This window comes from Amblyraja radiata, chromosome 5, assembly GCF_010909765.2.
Source record: "Amblyraja radiata isolate CabotCenter1 chromosome 5, sAmbRad1.1.pri, whole genome shotgun sequence".
In the NCBI taxonomy this organism is placed as follows: Eukaryota; Metazoa; Chordata; class Chondrichthyes; order Rajiformes; family Rajidae; genus Amblyraja; species Amblyraja radiata.
In genome coordinates this window covers 22,791,890-22,806,668 of record NC_045960.1, presented here as the reverse complement: position 1 = coordinate 22,806,668, position 14,779 = coordinate 22,791,890, and the positions used below count along the sequence as shown (strand labels likewise).

Below are 14,779 nucleotides of genomic sequence, written 5' to 3'. Positions count from 1 at the left end.
CTGAAGTGATCCAAGGTTATTAACAAAGGCTTCATTTTGTGGGTTTGCAGCTGCTGAAAGAGGCAGAAGGCTGGAGCGAACGACACAGTGAACTTAATGAGCAAATTAAGCTCTGCCAGAAAGCACAGAGAGACCTCGAGGAAACCCTGGCTTACAAGAACAATGAAATTGAGGTACACTGAGAAAGCTTTAGAATTGGTTCATTCTCTTCACTGTATCGTTGGAAGTATTTTATGTCATCAATTAATGGCAAACGGATCAAGTACTTCTATGCTAGACAACTAGAGGTCGAAAAGTAGTGCGTGACTAATCTTTTGAGGATGTAACAAGTAGAATGGATAAGGGGGAGCCAGTGGATGTGGTGTATCTGGACTTTCAAAAAGCCTTTGACCAGGTCCCATACACGAGATTAGTGTGCAAAATTAGAGCACATGGTATTGGGGGTAGGGTATTGACATGGATAGAGAACTGGTCAGCAGACAGGAAGCAAAGAATAGGAATTAACGGGTCCTTTTCAGAATGGCAGGCAGTAACTAGTGGGGTGTCGCAAGGCTCGGTACTGGAACCCCAGTTATTTGCAATATAAACGATTTAGACGAGGGAATTAAATGTGACATCTCCCAAGTTTGCGGATGACACAAAGCTGGGTGGCAATGTGAGCTGTGATGAGGATGCTTTGAGGCTGCAGGGTGACTTGGATAGGTCGGGTGAGTGAGCAGATGCATGGCAGATACAGTATAATGTGGATAAATGTGAGTTTATCCACTTTGGTGGCAAGAACAGGAAGGCAGATTATTATCTGAATGGTGTAGAAAAGAACTGCAGATGCAGGTTTAAATCGAAGGTAGACACAAAATGCTGAAGTAACTCAGCGGGACAGGCAGCATCTCTGGAGAGAAGGAAAGGGTGACGTTTCGGGTTGAGACCCTTCTTCAGACTGATGTTGGGAGTGGGCGGACAGAGATACACTCAGCAAAATCAATAACCCCACTCTCACCATCGACGGCACCACTGTCTCCCCATCTCCCAAGGCCCGCAACCTTGGCGTGATCTTTGATTCCACCCTCTCCCTTGAGCCTCACATCCGCCATGTCATTAAAACCTCCTTCTTTCATCTCCGCAACATCGCCAAACTCAGACCCTCTCTCACACCTCCCGCTGCTGAAAGACTCATCCATGCCTTCATCTCCTCCCGACTGGACTATTGCAACTCACTTCTCCTTGGCATCAGCTCCACCTACATCAACCGACTCCAACTGGTCCAGAACGCAGCCGCCCGACTCATCACCCACACCAAATCCTGGCATCACATCACTCCAGTCCTCAAACAACTTCACTGGCTTCCCATCTCCCACCGGATTACCTACAAAATCCTGATCCTCACCTACAAAGCCCTCCACCATCTGCCCCCTCCCCCATATCTCACTGACCTCCTCTCCCCCTACCAACCCTCACGGTCCCTCAGATCCACATCAGCCGGTCTCCTCTCCATCCACAAGTCCAACCTCCGCAGTTTTGGGGACAGAGCCTTCTCCAGGGCAGCTCCCAGGCTCTGGAACTCCCTCCCCCAACTGATCCGCAATTCCGTGTCCCTCACCATCTTCCAGTCCCGCCTCAAGACCCATCTCTTCACCTCTGCCTATCCTTAGCCCCACGTCCCCCTCCCTTTTCATCTGTGCATTAATTGCCTCATATTGTGTTTTGAATTGTATTCTGTCTTTACTTTGTGTACTAGTCATGTCTCTACTATTTATTTCATTCCCCTTACATGTTTTTCCTCTACCTGCTAAATTTTTGTAAGGTGTCCTTGAGACTCTTGAAAGGCGCCCATAAATAAAATGTATTATTATTATTAGAGATAGAATGTAGTCGGAGACAGTAAGACTGGTGGGAGAACTGGGGAGGGGGTTGAGAGTGAGGGAAAGCAAGGGCTATTTGAAGTCAGAGAAGTCAATGTTCATACCGCTGGGGTGTAAGCTACCCAAGGGAAATACGAGGTGCTGTTTCTCCAATTTGCGCTGGACCTCACTGACAATGGAGGAGGTCCAGGACAGAAAGGTCAGATTGAGACTGGAAGGGGGAGTTCAAGTGCTGAGCCACCGGGAGATTAAGGTGAAGGCAGACTGAGCAGAGGTGTTCAGCGAAATGATCGCTGAACCTGCACTTGGTCTCGCCGATGTACAGAAGTTGACACCTGGTAGTGATTAGTTTTTATTTTATAAAGATGTATACTGTATTAAGAAGATGTAGGTGGAAAGGTGGGGTTCTTGCTTTGAAGTTCTGAGAAAGAGCTGAGGTGCAGGTCTGATTTGAAAACACCTTGTGAGTGCTAAAATTAAATGCAGGCATCAAATTCTTTATTTGATTTTGCTCCTCCTTGCCCTTCTGTGTCATCTTATTTTCAGCTCTTTCACTGATGCAACATGTTGAAAACCATGAGCTAGATTTTAAAGAACAGTCTGAGTCGAGTTTTCACAATCATTCTTTACTGAAAAGTGCAATGAATGTGAAGATTAGTAGCAAATGTTTTATTTCAGCAAAATCAAATGGATTATTCTTGCAGAATCGCAGAATGTGGAAACAGGCCCATCGACCCAACTCATCCGTACCCACCCACATTTTTGCCTGAACTAGTCCCAATGACATGCATTTAGTCTGCATCCCACGAAAACTTTTCCATCCATAAATAAATCCAAATGTACTTTAAAAGTGGCCATTGTACCCACCTATACTACGTTCTCCAGCTCGTTCCATATATCCACCATCCCCTGTGTGGAAAAACCTGGCTCCTGGGTCCCCTTTATGTCCTTCCACTCTCACCTTAAAATCTGTAAACCCTTTTGCCTTCCATATGTTAAGTGGTCTTTCGTGTCCATCTTCCACGTTCCAAATGTTGACATCGCTGTCATCGTCCGTACGCAAGCTTCCGGCGACAATCAGTGGGAGCTCGACAGGTACACTGCGGGAGTGATGCGCAAAGAAGTTGCCCTGTACTTGCAGAAAATAGATGATGGTGGTAGCAGAATTTGCTCAGGATACTTCCAGTTTCCAGCCCCGCAACGTGCTAGAAATTACAGAGAGGAATGTTGGGCTGAATTGCCAGTTTATCTGCTAAAAATAGAATGAAATCCCAGTCATTTTGTTGCTTCTGAGCAAGTGAGGGAAATGTGCCATGAAGCCATTCTTAGAAAGCATTTCCCATGGGTATCTTGCATTTAAGTGATTTTTACCCTAATGGGCTGGTGAGAATGTGTCTTCAGCTCATCTTTTAGGAATCTAAATCTCTGTCGTGGTGTAACCTGACTCATTCATGTCCAATGTCCAGGTGCTGAGCGACTGTGTGATGCAGCTTAGGCAGCTCGACACAGAATGTGACGATGAAGATAACGGATGGGATAAGGAAGTGGATGGCGAGGTGGCTAATGGTGAGCTGCCAGGTAAAACTAATGCAATCAAACCAGATCACTTGACAAACAGGATGTCAATATTAATACCACTGCAAAATATTCCATTAACACAGAATTTGATAATTAAATATGTTTAAACAAGTCAACAGTATTGACTTGGGGCCTGCAATCACACTATTTAATGATGTGCCAGGACGCAATTTATATTTGTGTAGCATCTTTCATGTGGTAAAATATCTCCAACCCTTCACAGAAAAAAAAAATAACAGCTTGCCACATCATATAAAATCTGCCATTCCAATTAAAGTTTGTTCAAAGACTGAGGATTTAGATTTGGAACTGTTGGCTGCAGGGATGTTTGGAGTTTCCCTAATCACAAAAGCTAACAAACTGATGGGATTGTGCAGCAACATAAATTACTGATGCTGAGGTGCCAAAGTTGCTGTGGTAATGAGGTTTGTGGAGGTTACAGAGAAGAGAGTGGCAGTAAAGCCTTGGAGGTATTTGTACATCTGGATGAAAGTGTTACATGGTGCCATTATTGAATCAGGTTATGGATTTTAGATGTTAAAAAAATGGGAAGCAGGGAGCCTAAACTTGACCTCGCTAATCTTGGGCTTCAAGGAGATCAATTGCACACAATTTGCCCTGGTCCATTAGTTATCTAGGAAACCCAATGGCAATGCACTTGTTAATACGGAGAGATCTCATGTTGATATTTGTTGCATAGATGCCAAATCAGAATACTATTTCCATGAAATAGTTTACTACTTTTAGAACTGAATACTGCAATGTAGACCTTTGGATATTTGGCCAACGGCTCACGTGTGCAAGCCTCTCCTTTCAAAACAGTCGTTAGAGTAAGCAGCACCATAGTCAGAGTAACCCATCTGATTCAGCAACTTTATTTAGGGAAAGGAAGTTGTCATTCTTGCTCCCATCTGCCCTATGAATTGGTGTAATCTTACATTAGTTGCCAATTGATGTATGAGATAGGAGAAAGAATAGGCGACTTGACTATTTCATGCTTTTGTGATTTAGTACGGTGGTGGATTGATCAAAACCTAAACTATGCATTCTATTCTGCCTGTGGATACCTTTTATCCCTTGGTTATCAATATTTATTATACCTCATACTTAAAATATTCAGACAGTTTCTGTTCAGGTATATTCAGTTCAAAGAACTGGTGGCATTCTGAGAGAATGGTAACCCATTGTTGGAAGATTCTTCCACAAAAGGAAATACACTCTCATCTTGTCAAAATTCTTGGGAGTCAAGTCACTCCTCGGTTTTCTAATCACCAGCAGATACAAGATGAGTTGGTTCAATTTTTCCTCATAAGATAACTCGCCCATTCCTGTGGCACACCACCTGTTTCATCTTGTCAACCAAATAAAGATATGTTTGCTTTGTTCCCACTTGGCCACCCAATCTTCCATCCATGTTAACACTACATCCTCAAGCCTGAGAACACATAAAATAATTGCTGCTGTTTTTAAGGATTATTTCCATGCACAGATGGGAATGCATTCCTTGATAGTTATAGTCATTCTTAGGTCATTTATAGCATCCAAAATGCGCTCAAAGATTTGAGGGAAATTGGGTTATTAAATGCTGTTTCAATGTTTTGTTTATGGTTTTTACTCTTTGAAATATTCATTGTAGATAAAAACAAGAAGACAAAGATGAAGATACAACAAATGATGGATGTTTCGAGGGTGAGATGAAGGGAAAATGTATTTGACTGAGTATGATTTGATTGTTTGATGTACAGGAATGTAATTTTCCCTTGAACCTTATTTTTAAGGTAAAAACTACCTTGAAGATCATTGAAGAGGAAAAGGATCATTTCCAAGCCAAGCTGACAGATGAAATAAAAGCAAGGCGAGAACTGGAGGGTAAGATGAGTTTTAGTTTTGTGTGAATAGATGGAGATTCGTCTTTCTTACCAATAAGTTGATGATTAATTTAGTTTAGTTTAGAGGAAACGGGCCCTTGGGTCCACGAAGTCAGCGCCGTCCAGTGATCTCCATTCACTAGCATTATCCTACACGCTAGGGACAACTTACAATATTTACCAAAGCCAATTAATCTGCAAACCTGTACGTCTTTGTAGTGTGGAAAGAAATCAAAGCACCCAGAAAAAACCCATGGGATCACGGTGAGAAGGTACAAACTCCATACAGATAGCACATGTAGTCAGGATCGAATCTGGTCTCTGGCGCTGCAAGACAGCAGCTTGACCGCTGTGCCACTGTTTGATGAACATTTTCTCTCTCATTGGATAAAGGCTGTTTTATAAACTGGCAGAGTGGAGGTCCATATTTTTCACTTCCTAATTCACCTATCGTTGATGCAGATGCAGAGCTGCCTAGACAAGTATTATTTCCTTTTTTTTCATGGTTTCTTGCCATTTCTTCTGCAGGTCAGAAGAGTTAGTTTTCATGGTGAAAAAAGGGAAAGTATGAAGTATGCTACAGAATATCTGATATTTAGTCACTTTTTTGAAGCTTGGGCTGCATCATTCCATTAGTTATATCGAGTCATAGAGTCAGTCATACAGTGTGGAAACAGGCCCAACTTGCCCACACTGGCCAACATGGCCCAGCTACATTAGTCCCACCTGCCTGCATTTGGCCCATATTCCTCCAAACCTGTCCTATCCATGTACCTGTCTAACTGTTTCTTAACACTGGGATAGTCCCTGCCTCAACTACCTCCTCTGGCAGCTGGTAGTTGATACACCCACCTCAGTTACCCCTCAGATTCCTAATAAATGTTTACCCCTTTACCTTAAACCTGGTCCTCGATTCCTCTACTCTTGGCAAGAGACTCTGTGCATCTACACAATCTATTCCTCTCTTGATTTTATACACCTCTATATGACCATCCCCTCATCCTCCTGCACTCCCAGCCTACACAACCTCTACCTTTATTTTTTTAAACTCTAAATAGTGGAACTTTAGTCCTTCCTGAAAGAGAAGAGATCCCATGCTCATTTTTGTGAAAGCACCACCCTTTAGTTGCAAATTAGAGACTGGTTTATGATTTCTACGGTGATATGAGGCTGGTAAACACAACAAAATTGCCAAATGGTCTGTCCAACATCTGCTTTTCTTGTCCATTTTCCAGATGCAGGTTACAATGTAATTTGGGGAACTCTGAGATTAGATATGGAATTAGTCATTGTTGAGATGTACAAGAGTCTTAAAGTGAGGGGAGAGATTGAAGCGAGACCTCCGGGGCTACTCTTTCATTTGGACTATAGTCCATATTTGGAATGAGCTACCAAAAGAAATTATAATCATGACTTTCCAAAGATATTTGGACAGATGTATGGCTAGGAAGAGTTTGGAGAGCTGTGGATGAAATGCAGGCGAATAGAACAAGCCTAGTAGGCCAGCTTGTTCGGCTTGGACAAGATGGGCCATAGGGCCTGTTTCCATTCTGCATAGCTTTATGATGCTAGATTGTCAGTGCATTCTCTCATGACCTCCATCTAGTCTGTTCTACATAGTTAAATATATGGCATAGACATTACCCTTCCTATGAATTGAATTGAATTGAATCCCTTTATTGTCATTCAGACCTTACGGTCTGAACGAAATTTCGTGCCTGCAGTCATACATACATCATACAATAATAAACAACAGTAAACACAAATTAACACCACCACAGTGTATCCACCAAGCACCTCCTCACTGTGGTGGAGGCAAAAAAATCTTAGGGTTACTGTCTCTTCCCTCCTCTTCTCCCTCTGCGCTTCCTGTGAAATCATGTGTTTCCTAAGAAGAGCAGAAAAAACTATATCTCCAGAGCATTTGGAGTTGGTGGGGAGGGTAAAAGAAAAATCTTGGAAAATATTATTTGGTCAACTTTGGTGATCAATGTTACACCAAATTCCCTCTCAACCCTTACTGAGAACCTGATAGAGCTTCTGCATCACAGGCCAGAGACCCGGCTTCCAGCCTGACATCGGGTGGTGTCTGTGCGGAGTTTGCATGTTCCCTGGTTTCCTCCAGGTGCTCTGGTTTCCTCCCACGTCCCAAAGACGTGGGTTTGTAGGTTAATTGGTCTCTGTAAATTGCCCTTAATGTGTAGGGTGTGGGAAAAGTGGGATAACATGGAACTAGTGTGCACGGGTTGGCGTGGACTTGTTGGACTGGAAGACCTGTTTCCATGCTGTATCACTAAACCATAGATCTATTTATAGAACCAAAGTTCCTAACGGATAAATAAAGTTGATTGATTGATTTGAAAAGACTAGCATTGTGGAAGAATAAGAAATACTAACTGACCACAAAAACCCGTTTATGTTCATTTATTCCTGACATAGAGCAAATTAAACAGCTTGAACACAACTTCGCAGCCAACGCCACAGAAAAGTCGAAGCTTGAGAATGAATTTAAAACAATGCAGCAGAAGTTGGAAATCCTGTCAGAGCTCTACCACCAGAAGGAGATGGCCCTGCAGAAGTAAGGCAGCATTGTACCAGCTCAGTTCCTCATTCATTACAATGCTTCAGACTGCAAGTTGTTATCCAGATTTTCAGCTATTTGTGTTTGTGTTGATATCAGTTACTTGTTCCTTGTTCGGATTGCTGATGATATTCATTAAATGAAGTGTTAGAAATTGACTGCTTAATTAATTCCCCTCTTCCATTGATAGGAAGCTGACCCAAGAAGAGTGTCAGCGTCAAGAGAAGGAGCTGAAGCTAACTGTGGCTGATGAGAAAGCGCTTCAGGCACACAAGGAAGTGAAAATGTACAAGTGAGTGGCTCTATCGATTCAGGTTATTCGTGTGGAGAGCGTGCATTACAACGAAGAGATCTCATTTACTTGTTTCTGTGATTGCGATTTCTTACATATATAGCAGCCAATTAAATAAAATATATTTTTTAATCTGGTCAGTGTTGTGTCTTGCTACCTTGTCCAAACAACAATGTGGCAATGACCAGACTGTCTTTTGATGGTAGTTGAGAGGTGATGTTGGAGAATCCCCTCGTGTCTCCTCAAATCTTCTACGTCCATTTGGGTGGGCAGTCTGGCCCGTTGATTTTAAGATCTCGTCCAAAAGATGAGACCTTGCAGCCATAACGTGGCTGCAAGGTCACTGCTCAAATCTCTGGTGTGGAGGCAACATCCACATCAAAGCCTGCAGCCTTTAACAGCAAGAACTGCCTGGTATCAAATAGTTCTTCACACATATTTTATACCATGTTTAATCTGACGATATGCAACCTCTGTTTCGATTGAAACTTTTTCTCTAGCCCTTGCAATTCTCAGCACTGCTTCGTGTCACCTGCATTATATAACCCAGTAGATTAGATATGTAACCCAGATTTTGACGATAGACCATTGCATATGGGATTGGTCTCATTGTCTTATCTCAAAATTCATATATGAAACCTGTTCTGCTAATATGCAGATCTGGTCACACAGTTATAGGAAGGATATCATTCAGCTAGAAAGGATGCTGAACAGATTCACTAGGATGTTACTGGAACTGGAGGGCTTGAGTTGTAAGGAGAGACTGGATAATCTTGGCCTTTTCCCCTTTAGCCTCTGGGAGAATCTGGGATGATCTTTATAGAAGTATTTAAAATCATGATGGGCATAGATAAGATGAATGGTCACATTTTTTCCCCAGGATATGGGAGTTGGAAACTAGGTGTAGATTTAAGATGAAAGGAAAAGATTTAAAGATCTATGGTAAAACGCTATTCACGTGGAAGGTAGGGAGCATGTAAAATAAGCTGCTAGAAGAAATGGTGGAGGCGGATTCAGTTGCAATGTTTGAAAGACATTTGGGGCAGGTACATGAATTGGAGGTTTTAGAGGCATATATGGGAAATTGCAGATAAATAGAACTAGTTCAGGTGGGCAACTTGGTTAGAAAAACGTGGTTTTGGGTCTGAACACTTCAGAGGAAGGTTCCCGAACCAAAACGTCACCTATCCTTTTTCTCCAGAGATGCTGCCTGACCCGCTGAGTTACTCTAGCACTTAGTCTATCTTTGGTTAGCATGGATGAGTTGGGCCAGACGACCTGTTTCCATGCTACATAACACTGGCTGTATGACTCGTTCTTGCTTTTTATGGATTCAACTAAGAACATTTTCAGTCAGTTAATAGCAATTATTTTCTGTGGGCACCACCTGCCTTTCTTTGCAGCAGTCTTCTGATTTGGTTATACAAAATTAGCTGCAAGAAAATCTCGCAATATCTTTGTTACAAAACTTTGCACTACTCTGGTTTATTTTCTAATCTACAGTCCTTGCTAATTCTCTTTTTAACTTAATAGGCAAAGAATTCAAGAAATGGAGGAAGAGCTGCAGAAGACTGAGAGATCGTTCAAGAATCAGGTAGCTGGGCAGGGTTATATGATGCATTGTTATATGATGCTCAATAATATATCTGGGGTTTAAAAGTGTTAGGGAAGTTGTAATAATTGATGTTGGATGAATATTGTAATAAACGTGGCGGATAATGACACTTCCACGAAAGTGTCTTAACTCCCTGGCTGTGGTGCTACCTACTACTCCAGAATCTCCTACCAACATCTGGGGGGGGTAATTTATTTGGACCAGATAATACAAGTACCGTGGCTACAACACAGGTCAGGACACGAGAAGCATGTGGTCAATTATTTCATATCTTGATGTTCCAAACCCTGATTGCCATCCACAAGGCTCAAGCCAGGAGTGGGATGGAATATTCTCCACTTGCCTGGATGAGTGCATCTCCAAAAGCACTCGAAGTGCAGAACCAATAGGATAAAGCAGCCTGCTTTATGGACACCGCATTCACCACTCTAACTATTTGTTCTCACGACCAACACACAGGCTACAAAGTGCATTGCAGTTACCAGCCTAGGGTACTGTGATAGCACCTCTCTAGTCTGTATCTCCTACTACCAGGAAAACAAGGATTTGAGGTGCATCAAAACACCACCTCCCAGTTTCTCTCCATACTGAAATGCATTGCTATCCCTTTGTTGGCGCTGGGTCTAATCTTGAAACTTCCTAACCACACTTCGGGGGCACTTCCACCAGAAGTACTCCACGGTTCAAGAAGGAAACCAGTATCTCCTCCTTGAGGGCATTTATGAACAGGCAGTGTTAAGAATAAGGGGTAGGCCATTTAAGACTGAGATGAGGAAAAACTTTTTCACCCAGAGTTGTGAATCTGTGGAATTCTCTGCCACAGAATGCAGTGGAGGCCAATTCACTGGATGTTTTTAAGAGAGAGTTAGATTTAGCTCTTAGGGCTAACGGAATGAAGGGATATGGGGGAAAAAGCAGGAACGGGGTACTGATTTTGGATGAACAGCCATGATTAGCAATGTTACAAAATTTTGAGATTTAAAAAATCAAGTCTGTAATTTATCCCATCAGATAAAGCATAAAAATAAGTTTAATTTGACACCTAATTCACTTTCATATCTCATGTATTTAAAAAGTTATGGCCATTTTCATACTCGGAAATGAGCATCTTGTTCCCTATTGATTTTCTATGGACATAACAAAAAAGCTGTGATCGTGAACAGTCAAAAGCCCATAACTTTCTTAAAAATTAAGAGAAGTGAATGAAATTTTCAGTTATCATAGATTGAAGCATTCTGAAACAAATATAAAATAATCTTACTTGGATGACCTGAAATTAAAGCATATAATTAGTTAGTTACCTAATTGTAGCTAATTTCAGACTTCAATTACTAGATCTAAACATCTATCCATTTCTTAATAAATGATTAACATTTTTAAATAGCCTAAATGTCCAAATAATATTCACAAATAATTCACAATAAAACATGATTTTTAAATCTCATTTACATTAATTTATAGACCAAATGGAAGGAATTTAGTGTTCAATTGCTGTAAATAAATGCCCATTTAAATCAGCTTTCCAGTGGGTTCCTGTGGAACGCGCTGGTTTAGAACGTTCACATTGCGGTAGATTTGTGCCCCAAATGCCGAGAAAAATACTGTGGGATATAATGGGCCCAAAATGAGCTACTCGCAATATTAAACTTTGTATAAAGGGATCTTTAGAAGCCCTTTTTAATGTAAAAATATACAGCCTAACTTCAGTTGTTTGCTTTATGAGACCCTGCGGTTGCTGGCGGTCGCGGGTTTAGAGATTGATTTTTAAACTACTATAACTATTATACGAGGCTTTTAAAACTAATAATAGCTTTTGCGACGGGGTCTTTCAGCGATTTTTCGTTAATAATTAACTAGGCTGAACATCTTCGATTTGAACAGCCTAGAGAAAATCGCGTTTTAAACCCGCCCCCCTCTAAACAGCGCCAAAATCGCGCACACCCGCAGCGGCAGATTTTCAACGACGCTTCAGGTAGGCTTTGCAACATACCTACCATGATCATATTGAATGGCGGTGCTTGCTCAAAGGGCCAAAAGGCCTACTCCCACACCTATTTCTCTAGATTTCTATGTTGCTACTTGCTGCGCATGTGAGAGAATAAGTGTGGACGTCACAGGGAAATAGGTGGAGGGCAGGACTGATGGAATGCCCTGAGAGCGGGCCAAATGGCTCCAATGTTGGGAGAACACGAGTGGAAAACAGAAACGACCATAGCACAGTAGTGACAATTAAAGACCATACCAGGTTGGTATGAGGTATGCATCAGCTGGCAGCATGGGTATAAATGAAGTATGGGAGATGTTCTTGTAACGGCACTGGTCCTTTGGGCAATTGGCCAAGAAAGAGAGATAATTGGAGCAGGTTGGAGGAAAATATGAACCATTGACTTTGGATTTGGAAGTTGGACAGACAATTACCAATCTGGCCCCTTTCTCCAGAAGGGGGAAAGCAGATAAACTATGGATTGGTCAGCTCTGTGCAAGCTGTGAGCATGTTGCACGAAGCTGCACACTATAATTGAAATGAATAATGACCTGTAAGTGATGAGCCCATCAAGAAGAATCTCTTTAGGTTTATGGAAGGCAAGTGGTATCAGTCACTGTTTACGTGAGGAAATGGGCAAAAATATTGACGAGAGTTTCTTGCCCCCCAACTAACGGCAGCTCTGCTGAATATCCAGTGGTAGAGCTGGCTTGCCAATCCATCATTGGCCTGGGAAACTAATAGAAATTAATGAGTTAGGTACGTTTCTCCTATTGAACCCTAAAATGGATGCAAGAGATGATTCAATTTCTTCCCTTGTTACGTTATTCAGGTAAATGTTTTGTTTTTCAGGTTGCTGCGCATGAGAAGAAAGCTCATGAAAACTGGGTGAGTCTTTGTTTCACTTGTGCAGGTCAGACCATCGTTTTGGGATTGGGCTTTATCTTTCAGTTAATTTTCTCCAGAAAAAGATGATGAACCTTTTATGTCATCTTGGCTGGGGAGTGGGTTCTCACCATTAAACTGTGCTCATAGGAAGCATTCTTTGTATAAGGCCTGGATTATCAGGAATTAACCTTGTTTGCCGACTGTCATCAGAATCCTCCAATATTTGCTGCACCTAATCTCTGTCCTATAGATGTTTATTGTACAAAGGTAGCCACCTAACCTAATGAGTTATTTACTCGAGTAAGTTGTACAAATGTTATCTTGCTTTCCTCCTCACCTCCAATTCTCCACGTGCACTGTAAATTTTGTAACCTCATCTCCAGTAAAAGATCTCATTCAAAAAGGGCAGGCGCTGGCTGACCATTGCTAATTGTTCCCGAAAGAGGAGATTCTGAAGAGTCCAGCCCTTTGGTGGGTCTAGATTCAGATAAAGGCCAGATGAGAGAGAGGCGGCAGATTCCCAACTCCAGAGGACTTAATGAACTGGATTGGGTTTTTACATCTGCTGTGGTTCTACCAAAATTATATTCAGTTCCTAGTTTATTTAATTATTTGAATTCTCGGCAGCTTTGTTGTTATATGAACATTCCGCACATCTTTGCTCTGTATTTTCTCTCAGGAAGTTTTGTGAAGAACAACTATGTCCCAGTTTTATTATTTGCATCGATCACACACACATGTCCTTGCTGGCAATACCATTTATTTAATGTCATGTCCTATTGCTTCGAGAATCATGGAATCACACAGTACAGAAACGTGCCATTCAGCACGCTGGGTCTGCATCAACCAGCGGGCATCATATTAATCCCACTAATCCCATTTTCCAATGGTTGGTTTCATGGGAAACAGACCTACCCTCTCCAGTCTCTCCTCATAACTGAAACAGCTCCAGCCCATGCAATTCCCCTTACTCTCTCCACACTGTCAACCATTCCATTAATCTTAGTGTCCTCTACTAACTTCAGTCTAATGCCTAATGCATTAAACTCTAATGACTGCTACCCATTTTATTGGTTTCAGCTTTTTGTTACCCCTCATCAAGCACCCAGGGTAGGAGGTGAGAGGTTCCCAATGCCAGAAAGTGGGAAGTGGTATCCTGTGGGGATCGCCATTTTTCATTTAAGTCAGTGACTTAACTCTCATGGAATCACAAGGGATTTCAGACACTGGAATCTTGAGCGAACTTCAAACTGCTCGAGGAATTCAGCAAGCATCTGAAGAAGAGTCCCAATCCAAAACATTGTTTGTCCATTTCCCTACACAGATACTGACTGGCCTGCTGAGTTCCTCCAGCATTTTGTATTTGAAATTTAAACTCTTAAGCTGGAGGTCAGGGTGTTGAAATCTTTGCATCGTAACAAATTGAACAGGTGTCTATACGAGAGGAAAAAACAAGCTTACAGAATCCATTGCCAAATTGCAACTACAGTTAATTTTTAGCAAAGTGTGCTATGGGTAGGAGGAATAAGGAGACCACGTTTATTGGCAGAGCAAAGATGTCTTGGAATAACTATCATTGATGTTGCTAAAAGTAGCAATAGTAGCTGATAAAGCGAGAAAGCTTACTCATTGCTGATTTATCTGGAGGAATATAATACAAAAGCAGCAAAACAGTCAACTAATTTGGGGTGGTCACGGTGGCGCAGTGGTATAGTTGCTGCCTTACAGCGAATGCAGCACCGGAGACCCGGGTTTCATCTGACTCCTGGTGCTGTCTTTTTTGAGTTTGCACGTTCTCCCCGTGACCTGCATGAGTTTTCTCCGAGATCTTCAGTTTCCTCCCACACTCTAAAAATGTACAAGTTTGTAGGTTATTTGGCTTGGTAAATGTAAAAATAGTCCCTAGGATAGGGTGTAGGATAGTGTTAATATGCGAGGATCGCTGGTCGGTGCAGATCAGGTGGGCCGAAGGGCCTGTTTCCGCGCTGTATCTCTAAACTAAACTAATATTGAAATATAGAGCATTTGTACACTAGTTTTGTACACTCTAGAACATTTGTACTCTCATCCTCTGGTTATCCAGGATCCCCTCCACTGTCTATCTTGGGCTTGCT

General features: G+C 42.0%; 1 protein-coding gene across 5 annotated transcripts in view; it reads left to right on the top strand.

Moving 5' to 3' along the window:
- Positions 1-14,779, top strand: part of mia3 (MIA SH3 domain ER export factor 3) — a 77,812-nt gene that overhangs the window by 54,357 nt on the left and 8,676 nt on the right. For 4 of the 5 annotated variants that reach the window (XM_033020755.1, XM_033020754.1, XM_033020751.1 and 1 more), the window contains 8 exons: positions 51-173; positions 3,326-3,437; positions 5,074-5,126; positions 5,216-5,306; positions 7,745-7,883; positions 8,077-8,178; positions 9,712-9,772; positions 12,630-12,665. In XM_033020755.1, the coding sequence (XP_032876646.1) occupies positions 51-173; positions 3,326-3,437; positions 5,074-5,126; positions 5,216-5,306; positions 7,745-7,883; positions 8,077-8,178; positions 9,712-9,772; positions 12,630-12,665 (717 nt within the window). The remainder of the gene's footprint in view (positions 1-50; positions 174-3,325; positions 3,438-5,073; positions 5,127-5,215; positions 5,307-7,744; positions 7,884-8,076; positions 8,179-9,711; positions 9,773-12,629; positions 12,666-14,779) is intronic. The other variant, XM_033020753.1, reaches the window with a different exon arrangement.